Genomic DNA, 11,954 nt, shown 5'->3' on the forward strand with positions numbered 1-11,954 from the left:
AGAAGATTTAAAATCTATTTTTAAAATGATTAATTATATCGACCTATTTCTAATTGTTGTGAAACAGTTGTTATCGTTCATGTCATGAGATTACGCTAACGTTGTAGGGCTGTACACAGAGTATATATATAATTTAATAATTTACTGTATTTTATTAAATTTCCTGACGTACACACGGTAATTAGACACATCGCTAGCTAGGTTGAAAACCAAAATGGAGGAACAAAGGTATAGCCAGTTTTCTATCTTCACCCTCTTATAGTCTTAAAGATAATTGTCCGACTATTTACATTGCATTAGGCCAATTAAAATTAATTAGTAGATTCTCATCCACTCCTGACAAAAATAGCAAAAATGGGAAGCGGTAATTTCAAAATCAGGATTTTTTTCGCGTCAGTTTCTAGTATTGAGATACTACATGTATAACACAAATCTTTCAAATCTTGGTGGCTAAAACTACGTGTCATCTCTGAAACTGATGTTGCTATGGACTGAGAACATGTCTATACTTCAAATAGCTAAAATCAGACTAACAAATATCTGGAAATAAATTTTAAAAAAACTTCTCCTACCCGCTCCATATTTTTGTGAAGGTTGGATGAGAATCTGTACACCATTTAAGTTTAAACGACAAGGAATTCAAAAACAAAATTAAAATGCCAAACGCGGATTCTTAACGGGCGGTTTCTGGCGTAAACTCCTCCTAAAAATGGGAAACTTATTTTGCATGAAATCATGATATTCAAAATACTACCCCCACAAAAAAAATAGTCTCACTTAGTTGTAATTTATATTTACTTCCCCTAACCAAAATCCTGGATTAACCCTTCCTGAATTTTTAGAACGACTGCCGTAGAAAAATACACCCCCACAATAAAAACCAAGCTTTCAACATTTTATCACGATTTGTAATCTTTGTGTTTTGACCATTTTCCTCTAGTAAGTCTACATGCATATGATTAGGGATCAATTATGCAAGAAACCCTGTACAGTCATGTAGATCAATGGCGGACTGAGAATGGGAAGGGACAGTCACCTCTCCCCCATAATTTAAAAGAAAGTACATTAATTTTGATTTTTCAAGAACCAACCCTAACGATCATTTAAAAACGCAACGATTTGAAGAATTTCGTGTAAAGGGAGGACGCTTTCTTTCGTTTATTTGTATGTTTATTCATGTTTCTGTTTAGAGTATCGTACGGACCTGGAACAAACGGTTTGTTATACCTTGCGATTTAGAACAGCTATTAAAGTGGCAGAAGATGGCATTTAGGTGCTTAACTCTTATTTTTCTACAATCATTTACCCTCCTACTATTATACTACACGATGTCTGACCTTATTGACAAAAATTACTTTGAATTCTTTAATAATTGTTTTCTAGAGATGCAGTAATGGAAAGTCTGCGGGTGAACGGGTTTGCTGTGATCCCAGATGTCCTGACAGAGAAGCAATGTACTGACTACTCTTACAAGTATAAGAGATGGTACCAAATGCTTTTAGATAATACTCCACGAATGAAACAGAGACACTCCGTCATACAGGGATACAGGGTTGGACAATTCAGCACGACATGGGAGATTCGACTACAGGTAATAGTTATTCTTTCTATTTTTAGAATCGGGTACCAGAAAACGGGAAATTAAGTCCTAGGCTATTATGTACATACTTATGTCCAAAAAAAACATGCTGTTTACTTGTGTCTTATTTTAAAAAGTATTGAAAGTTCTAACTATGTATTTAGAATTGCTTCAAACAGACTACAAAATAACCACGCAATCACACACAAACATACACACAACGAATTAGTGCTTTAGAATTTGAATCTTTTTGTAACCATGGTCTTGTGAAAGGGTTGATTTAAAGCCATATGAATGACAAAAAAGAGTAACAAAAGGGGTAAAACATATGAAAAAAAAAAACATATGCACTTGTGTTAATAATATAATGCTTATTAAAATGTTTGCTTGATTATCAGTTGAACTATACCAGAGTACTTTTCAATGGACGTACATATTAATTATTTTTATAAGGGGTTGTACTTTACGGTCCCGTTTGAATCGCCTGTGCAAAACCAAAGAAACATATTTTCTCATGGTTTAAAGTAATTAAATAATATTGCTTATTTTCCTAATCATCTTCTTCAGAATTCAATTCTACATACATATATATATTCCTCAGGTAAAGACTGTATTTGAAATGTTGTGGGGAACAAAAAAACTCTTGACAAGTGTAGACGGTATTGCTTTATCTAAGCCACCAGAATCAGGTACTGTATATTTGATATTATTATGCAATGCTTATGATTTGTACTCAAAATAACATATAACTTAATTGATAATGCATCGTTACGTTTCTACATATATATATATATAACGTTGATGCATAGACCAACAGGAACATGCGAGACTTCCGAAAATGTGCGTGTGCGTTAAAAATTCAAGCAATCACATCCCAACTGCAGACGCCACTTCCGTTAGAAATATTTTGAGCTCATCACGTCGTTTACACTCTTTTATTAAAAAGTTCGTTTATAATTAAGGGTTCTCGAATGCACTCATTACTACAGAAAATAAAACTCAATTCAAGCTTTGATAAATGAGACTGAATGAAAATTATATAGCATTTTATCACAGCAACACTCCCCGGCTGCGGATCCTGTCAGATTAAAAGGGTGTGTTAATTAAGAACATAATCATAGAAATCGATATTTTATTAAAAAGCAATAATTTTAAATTTAGAATGGGATACAAGGAGTCAATATAATTTTCGTTCATTGTCCCTATTTATCTGTGCATTTAAAATTTTCATATACCATGTATCTTTAGCTGATGTTTTGACTGAAACACGTGAAACCATTTTTTATGATAATCGTTTTCACAGGAGATTCAGAGTTTCGAAAACCAGATGATAACTGGTTACACTTGGACCAAAGAGCTCAGCGTCAGGATCTCCACGCATACCAGGGAGCAGTTTACGTCGAGGAAACAACGGATCAAGATTACTGCTTCCGAGTCATGAAAGGTTCACATGAATTTCATTCGGAATTTTTCGCTGCATCTGCTCCCGCAAGAGAACACTCTAAAAGAGCTGACCATTACCGACTGAAAGATGAAGATCGGGTATGGTACGAAGAGAAGGGTTGTCCGATTACCTTTGTTCCTGTCCCAAGAGGTGGAATGGTCGTCTGGGATTCAAGAACTGTTCATGATAATGCACCACCATGTAGCGGACGGAAAGACACACAGAGATGGCGTTGCGTGACTTTTGTAAGCATGACGCCTGCGCAGTGGGCCAGTGGAGAAGATCTAGCTTTCAAAAATAAAATCTACAACGATTTAGCAATGACGAGTCATTGGTCGTCTCAGTCGCAACGGAGATTTAGCTCAGAGGATAAATGTGATGAATTTCTATCTATAAAAAAGCTACCACAAGTTGCTAAATCAAAGGAAGTCAAGCAGTTAATGGGTGTGATTCCATATAACTTCAACGATGGGCAGCCTAATGGTCCGCCCCCGCCTCTTTGGAGATAACTTATCGACCATGCATTGGTGCAAGCGTGACTTCTGCACATTTACGTCTGTATATTTTAATAATAATTCATATATTTTAATGAATTTTCTTTCAAATTAATAATAAAGTCAACGTTCTCTGTTGACATCGTATTGCTCATGTATGTTCCTATGTATAACCAATTTTCCGAGAAACCTTTAACTGGTCAAAAAGAAATGATGTGTTCGGTATGCCTACTCCATACTATATGAACAATTTTAATTCCAGTAAAGAATTTATGCTTTCTTAAAGTGTTTTTTTCACTCTAAATTTTAAATCTCTAAACTTTTTTCCAATATTATTTGGGGGCACACCTACCATCACTTAGACCTGCTTATGTCATGTATCAAATAATTTTCACGTGGTAGTATTCAATTTCGTCTTCTTAAAAATTAAACACTTATCGAAGCCTCCCCTTCTTTCAAATTGACCTTAACAGAATGAATGTAAATCGGAAAAAAGGTGTAAATATATTCATTTTATCTGCTTAATTGTGTAGTTTGTGACGCTTAAATATATAAGTTGTGTACAAGTTGTAATTTTGTACATATACAAGCTGACACCTTAAAAAAAAAAAAAAAAAAAAAAAAAAAAAAAAAAGAGAACCCATACTGTCCTTAATGTTGGTAATAATGAAACATTGCCAGTTCCGTCCGTACATAATGGTCCAACTGACGTTAGAATTATAAGAGGTGTTGTACTTGTAATAAATGAACATTGGTCATATAAGATAGGAAAAAAGGTTTGTAGGTCTTACTAATGCTACATTTGGTGTGTCTAATATTCCTATGAATGAATGCGGTGCGAGAGATCGTGAGTAAGACATCATTGAGTGGAGGACATGGACACCTGTATTGTAATTATAAGAAGGACTGTAAGACTGGAAGGTGTCAGTACAGAAAAATGAAAGTGATGTACAATTCCAGGTGTCATGTGTCAACAACTTGCAGCGATAAGTACAAATGTAAATCCATCATGTACGTGTTTGGTAAATATACGTTTATCATTGTTTAGTCACTCAGCATACATAAAATTTAAGTTTAATGTTATTTTGAAAATATTGTACAAGTTGAAATCATTTTTTGGCAATTATTTTTTGTACATGTTAAATAACATATACAGGCTAAATTTGTACATGTTATAACTTGCATTTTTTGGTCACACAAGTTATACATGTACGAAAATTTTGTACGAAAAATTACAACTTGTACACAACATATATATAGAATATATATAGAAGGTTCTGAAAAATTCCCAACGATGTTAGAACTGTCAAATTTGTAAAGCGAATATTTGGTTGTTCCCTCCGCGGGACTCGAACTCGTACCGCTATGACAACTATCTTTCAAAAATCTTCTCATCTGACACTACTTGACCAATGGGAACCAAACTTGGAATGAATGTTCCTTGGGGTATCCTGCATAGAACTGATGCGGGGATTTTTGATCCGTCAAAAAACACGGCTACCATTACTAAAAATATAACATAGGGGTCAGATAGTAGTTTTTCGCATATATCTCCAAACCGTTAGGTTAAGAAAATTTTAATGTGGGGTTAAAGTGTTCAGCATGATGAGATATATCTGTTAAAATTTTCGTTTTAATCTGTTAAGCAGTGTTGGAATGATTGTCCATTTTCAACGTTTTCTTGCTACTTTTAATGTTATCTCTTCTTTGAGTCGAAATTGATTTATAACACCTTGTTAAAGCTATTGTCCTTGAAAGACAACAATTTAACCAGGTGAGCGATTCAGCCTCCTGAGAGCCTCTTGATTATTTTTGGTCCAATTTCATTTTATTATTGGATTCCTTATGAAAATCCCTGCCTGCCTTTTTCAATCGGATTTCAAATATCTCTTTAGTTTTCGAGTTACAAGGAGTCAAAATACACCCCCAAAAATCGACTTTTTAAAAACATTTTGGTCTGATTTTGAAAATCTGTATTTGAATTTCAAATTTTGTGTAAAATGGTGTCCAAACTAGTTGCTGTGTCCATAATGAATAATGAATTGTAAGTCTCTAAGCTTTAGTGTGACAAAAACTAATATTGTGTCCACATTTGCCCCAGCTGTTCAGGGTTCGACCACTGCGGTCGTATGATGCGGCGTTCCACGAAGCTTTTTCTTATAGTATTGTATTTTATTAAATTTCTTGACGTACACACTGTCATACTTGCTAGGTTGAAAATCATAATGGAAGAATAAAGTCAAAGGTACAGTATGGACAATTTTCTATATTTTCCCTCTTGTAGATAATTGTCTTTTCCCACTTCCAATACATTGCATTAGGCCAAATAAAATGAATTAGTAGATTCTCATCCACTCCCGCCCCTAAAAAAATGACAAAATTAAAAAAAAATAATTATGCGGGAATTTCAAAACCAGGATTTTTTTCGCGTCAGTTTCTAGTATTGAGATAGTACTACAACACAAATCTTACATTTTCTTTGTTACTAAAACGATGTTTCTTCTCTGAAACTGATGTAGCTATGGATTTAGAACATTAAATACTTCAAATAGCTAAAATTAGGCTAGCAAATATCTGGAAAGAAATAAAAAATACAAAATAAAATTCTTCCACATGGCCCATATTTTTTTGTGAAGGCTGGATGAGAATCTACCATTTAAGGTTACTTGGTCTTAGTAAACAACGAGAAATTCAAATACAAAATGAAAGGGCGGACCCGGCGTAAGCTCCCCCTGAAAGTGGGGAAACTTTTTTTTGCATGAAATCATGATTTTTCGAAATTCTACCCCCACCCCCCGCAAAAATGTCTTACCTCATTAGCTCGATGGCTGTATTTATACTTATGCCCCCCTAACCTAAAATCATTGATTCGCCCCTCCTTGCTAAATGTTGCTTATGTCATATATCAAATAATTTTCCCCTGATAGTATGGAATTCAGTCTTCTTAAAAAGAAGGACTAGTATACTAAGCGCCTATCGAAGCCCCCCTCCCCAATTTATTTTGAAAATGACCTTAACTGAAAGAAAAATGTCTACTACATACCAATGTGTAGTTCGTGACGCTTCAATTTTCTATTTCATAGGAACAACAAACCACATGACCAAATAAGGAAGTGCAAGACAATCTACAGAGGTAAGAGCTATTTTTAGAAATGTGATATATGTAGTAAAAAAAAACTAAGATAAAGTTTTACTTAGTAGTAACGAATGTAATGGCGAATGACTATCAGATACAGATTAACAGGTCAGTACCGATTTAATTTGATTTTAGGGAACTACCTGTAACTATATATGACCCACTGTAGCCAATTTTTTATATCAATTTTCATCAACTTAGATAGTACCGACCCTTTATTCCCCTTTTGAACTCACCTGGCGTAAAATTTTATGAATTTGTGATTTTCGTCCGCCGCAGTGAAAATGGCTTCGAAAAGCCGTTGTTGGTTTTGAGACGGAAAATGATCGAATATGAACCACATTCACGTGTGGTGATATGTGACTTGGAAAAAAATGTTTTCTACATGTGTAACAGGAAGGGAAAGCGAGCTGTCACATATTTCCATCTGTATATGTTCAATCAGTACACAGTTTCTTCTCTAGTGGCTACGATATGCTTTAACAAATCACAACTCCAGGGAAATATTAACTTAGCAACCCCTTGTTAACATGATTGTTCGGATTAGAACATTGGGGCCTGAGTCTTTGTAGCCTCGTTGTTGCAAAGGCTAAATCAATTTTTAAAAAATCCCTGCCTACATTTTTAAATCAGATTTCTGATATTTTTATTGGTTATAAGGGGTCAAAGGGGCCACACCCCAAAAATCGACTTTTTAGCTCACCTGGCCGTAGGTCAAGTGAGATATTCCATCAATTGGCGTCCGTCGTCGTCGTCGTCGTTAACAATTTCTTAAAACATTTTCTGATCTGAAACTACAGAATAAATTTGCATGAAAATTATAAAGACTGTTTCTTAGGGTATTCTGCACAAAACGAGCGTTTGGATTTTTGATCGGTTAAAAAACATGGCCGCCGTTACTAAAAATATAACATAGAGGTCAGACAGCAGATTTTTGCATATATCTCCAAAATCGTTAGGTTTAGCCAATTCTGACATAGAATAAAAGTATTCAGCATGATGAGATCTATCTGTGGTTAAAGTTTGGTGAAAATCTGTTGACCCATGTTGGAGTTATTGCCCTTTTTGGACGTTTTTCTCTGTTTTTTGATGTTATTACTTTCAAAAATCTTCTCAAAAACTACTGTACAGAATTCAGTGAAAGTTGGTATTTTTGTTTTTAGGGTCTCCTTAACAAAACAACCGTTTGGATTTTTGATCGGTTAAAACATGGTCGCCGTTACTAAAAATAGAACATAGGGGTCAGACAGCAGATTTTTGCATATGCAACTAGGAATGATGTTTTGATAAATAAATTCTGATATTTAAGAGGAGTGTATGCGTTTGTTACACAGCACATTTCCAAGCACATACAGTATAGTCGGACAAATCGTAAGCTCTGACTATTGAGTCATGTTATCAGTTCACTACGCCTTAGCATTGTGTCGGAATATTCGAATATTTAAGTACGTTTCTGTGCAAGAATTAGGCATTGGGTGGCACATCATTTTTTTTAGTTTGGTCTTTTATGCCTCGAATACAATCAATACATCTAGAAAACAACAGAAAAGCTATTTAAATGTATCCTGAAACATCTATGACATAGATATTATTGACTGCTTATATAGAGAAACAGTGCTGGAAAATTTTCCATAGTGCATTTCAACTAAATTTGATCTATCAATATTTTCATAAACACTTTAATTGTTGTTTCTAGAGGTTATGAGGTATAAAGACTTGGTTAATGCCATAAAATCTCTTTTTGTCGTTTTTTCTTCATGTATCACACCTTATGCACATTTTGCCTGATTCTTAAACAGAGGAGTACTTTAGTTATTAGGCTATGTGTCTAAGTCAAACAGAACCCTGCACTCTGTTCCGACATTGTAGGTTAAATGTTTTGAGTGTGCGACTTCCGTTTATGACACGCGCACACTTCTTACATGTATTGATTGGACCACAAAAACAATGCGGTCGTACATATATTGGTATGGCACTACCGTCGTCGTCCGTAGAAACTTTTATTTTTTTGACTGATTTTGAAAATACTAGATTGAATTTCAAGTATTGCGTTACATCGTGTCCAAACCACTTGTGTCCATAATGATTTGCAAGTCCTTATGTTTAAATGTGTCAAAAACTAATATTGTGTACAAACATGCTCCAACTGTTCGGGGTTCGACCATTTCAGTCGTATTATGCTGCACCCCGCGAAGCTTATTATTTACATTTATTTCCCGGTTTCAACTTATTTAAAAGCAAGAACATATGCCAAGTATCCTTCATTGTAGTTTTATATATACTTAAGTCATCTATATACGAAACATCGATACATAAGCAGTTGTACATATGTCCGTCCGTCCGTCTGTTCATAAGTCATACATTGAGAGTTTGAAGGAATGTTTAATTTCTTCTTACAGGGAAGACGTTGTAAAGAGTTTAGATGAAAATGGCTATGCAGTTTTACCAAATGTACTTAGTCTGGAGGAGTGTGACCAACATATTAAAGAGTACAAGGAATGGTTTACTGGTCTTGAAGAGAGCGGAGTGTCTCTCATGAGCTGCCAATCTCTGATACAGGGTTATAGAATTGGACATTTTAAAGCAAGTTGGAGTGTTCGTCTGAAAGTCAAAGATATTTTTGCACAAATTTGGGAGACGAACAAACTGTTTTCTAGTGTTGATTGTGTTGCTATGTCTTACCCACCAGAACATTCAGGTAATTCATCTTTTCAACTTTTTCTGAACAACTATTAAAATGTAGCTTTCGCTGGCCAGGTCATTTACTTTTGTTACTTTGTATGTATTATTTTGGTTATTTTATGTTCTCTGTTGTGTATGTGTTTGTTTACTCTATCTGGTCTTTCTCCCTGGATTACATTCGTTTGTTTGCTGCTAAAATGTTGGTTCCCTTGATTACATTTTCAAGGGACGAGTTTACTTGTAGGTGGGGATGGCGGGCGCGCACCTCTCCGAAAATGGTTCATAACTTTGCATTTCATCTAAATTTTCCACAAAGTGTATTGTATCCCTAACAGTTTTGTCGTTCGCTACTATCGGCAATGGTTCCTTAGGCCAAGGAAAAAATGTCTGTTTAAGTTAACATTGGATGAAAAAGGGCCTTAACGAGGCTTAAATTTCTAATGAGACAACGCTTAGCCGAATAGGATTTGGGGACGCGCGCTTACCGACCAAAGGTCTTCTGTGCAGTCAGCTGTTTAATTAAGTAGAACTCCAGCTAAGAATCATGCATGCGGTATGTGATTCATTGTTGGAAAGCTTACTTAAATTTTATTTTTGAAGTTTGTTTAAAATATCATAGTAAACAGAAATTAACATGTGGTTTTTCATATAACCCTTGTTATATAGAACATTTTGTACTAAACATCACATCGTTTAGTTTTTGATTCAATAGACCCCCAAAAAAATTATAAAACTGGAGGTACAAACGTAGAGACATCATAGGAAACACATAATGGGGTACAAACGTAGAGAAATCCTTGGACATCATAGGAAACACATAATGGGGTACAAACGTAGAGAAATCCTTGGACATCATAGGAAACACATAATGGGGTACAAACGTAGAGAAATCCTTGGACATCATAGGAAACACATAATGGGGTACAAACGTAGAGAAATCCTTGGACATCATAGGAAACACATAATGGTGTACAAACGTAGAGAAATCCTTGGACATCATAGGAAACACATAATGGGGTACAAACGTAGAGAAATCCTTGGACATCATAGGAAACACATAATGGGGTACAAACGTAGAGAAATCCTTGGACATCATAGGAAACACATAATGGGGTACAAACGTAGAGAAATCCTTGGACATCATAGGAAACACATAATGGGGTACAAACGTAGAGAAATCCTTGGACATCATAGGAAACACATAATGGGGTACAAACGTAGAGAAATCCTTGGACATCATAGGAAACACATAATGGGGCACAAACGTAGAGCAATCCTTGGACATCATAGGAAACACATAATGGGGCACAAACGTAGAGAAATCCTTGGACATCATAGGAAACACATAATGGGGTACAAACGTAGAGAAATCCTTGGACAAGACATCATAGGAAACACATAATGGGGCACCACGAAAAGAATAACACTTCGGCGTCATTATTTACAATCTTTGCAAAGTTACACCCATATCATTAGTATGCGCAACATATAAGACAAGAGATTTTTTAAACTGACCTAATACGGTATCCTTTAAAAATTGTCATGAAAATGTAACTTATGACTTTTATGTATTTTAGCATATTGTAAACTCATACATATTATGTATGTTTATTTCTCAGAAAAACAGATGTTTGCCAAACCCGGGCAATATTGGCTCCATTTAGACCAAGGAGCTCATAGAAAAGGTGTCCACGCGTACCAGGGCGCGATTTACCTAGAAGAAGCATCAGAAACAGATCATTGTTTCAGAGTTTTAGCTAAGTCCCACAAAGAACAACAAAATTTCAACGATGCGTTCCCAACAAATTATAGAAATGTAACTAGAAGTTGTGAATATTATCAGCTCAACTCTAAAGAAAGAGATTGGTACACAAAAGCTAAAAGATGCAAGCTGACAAAAGTCCCAGTACCAAAAGGAGGAATGGTTTTATGGGACTCAAGAACAGTTCACGACAATGTTAAACCGGAATTTGGCCGACCAAACAAGGACAGATGGCGCCATGTTGTGTTTGTGTGCATGACTCCTGCGTTTTGGGCAACTCCAGATGATATTGCTACAAAACAAGACGCGTATAACAAGTTGTTATTGACAACGCATTGGCCATCGCGTGGCGTTGGAACTTTTCGGCCATATCCGAACGAATCTAAGACGAACCTTTTGAAAGACTTACCGGACATCGCAAAAACCAAAGAGGCCAAATTGCTAATGGGTGTCGAGGAGTATGACTTTGAAGACGGCTTATCTAACGGCCCACCGATCCCAGAATTTTTTCCAGAATAATCCAAAACCTCAAATGACATACGACAAAAAAAAATCGGTCTGAGTGATACTGAGACATTGTTAAAGAAAAATACATATTTATGTTTGTGACATGTACAAATAATGCAAACGAAAACAACAATCTACAGACAAATGCAATATACATATACCTTATTACACTTTAATAAACAAGTACATATTTAAGAGCCCCCTGTCCTTTTGTTAAAGGAACTTAGCCTAATTACGTGCTTTGGCGTTGATGGATGTAATATACAAAAAAATTACAGTGTATAAATATAATTTATAACGCTTTTCCTGTATATGCAAAGATTTCATCAATGATTAAATCTAAAAATCTG

At 35.3% G+C, this 11,954-nt stretch overlaps 2 protein-coding genes across 3 annotated transcripts; both read left to right on the forward strand.

The window, feature by feature from the left end:
- The first annotated feature begins 4 nt into the window (after positions 1–4).
- Positions 5–9,191, forward strand: LOC148601940 (uncharacterized). 2 transcript variants are annotated; one of them, XR_015916980.1, is made up of 6 exons: positions 5–228; positions 1,384–1,591; positions 2,181–2,268; positions 2,883–3,577; positions 6,601–6,650; positions 9,053–9,191. XR_015916980.1 is itself a non-coding variant. In XM_088554410.1 (4 exons), exons 1-4 carry the CDS (start codon positions 215–217, stop codon positions 3,530–3,532), a joined length of 960 nt encoding a protein of 319 aa, XP_088410536.1. In that variant the 5' UTR covers positions 5–214; the 3' UTR covers positions 3,533–4,156. The 2 variants fall into 2 exon arrangements, 1 of the variants encoding a protein (XP_088410536.1); XM_088554410.1 differs by lacking the exons at positions 6,601–6,650; positions 9,053–9,191 and having other exon boundaries at positions 2,883–4,156.
- On the forward strand, positions 6,657–11,954 carry LOC148601941 (uncharacterized). The gene is made up of 3 exons (XM_088554407.1): positions 6,657–6,761; positions 9,053–9,351; positions 10,955–11,954. The coding sequence occupies exons 1-3, from the start codon at positions 6,730–6,732 to the stop codon at positions 11,614–11,616; spliced, it is 993 nt and encodes a 330-aa protein (XP_088410533.1). The 5' UTR covers positions 6,657–6,729; the 3' UTR covers positions 11,617–11,954.

This window comes from Perna viridis, chromosome 12 (genome assembly GCF_037379345.1).
Source record: "Perna viridis isolate PV_CMFRI_1.1 ecotype Kerala chromosome 12, ASM3737934v1, whole genome shotgun sequence".
Lineage (NCBI taxonomy): Eukaryota > Metazoa > Mollusca > Bivalvia > Mytilida > Mytilidae > Perna > Perna viridis.

Coding starts and splice junctions, on each gene's coding strand:
- LOC148601940 (XM_088554410.1), top strand. Junction 1,592..2,180: donor CATGGGAGATTCGACTACAG/GTAATAGTTATT, acceptor TATATTCCTCAG/GTAAAGACTGTATTTGAAAT. Junction 2,269..2,882: donor ATCTAAGCCACCAGAATCAG/GTACTGTATATT, acceptor TCGTTTTCACAG/GAGATTCAGAGTTTCGAAAA.
- LOC148601941 (XM_088554407.1), top strand. CDS start 6,730: ATGGCGAATGACTATCAGATACAGATTAACAG. Junction 6,762..9,052: donor TATCAGATACAGATTAACAG/GTCAGTACCGAT, acceptor TTCTTCTTACAG/GGAAGACGTTGTAAAGAGTT. Junction 9,352..10,954: donor TTACCCACCAGAACATTCAG/GTAATTCATCTT, acceptor TTTATTTCTCAG/AAAAACAGATGTTTGCCAAA.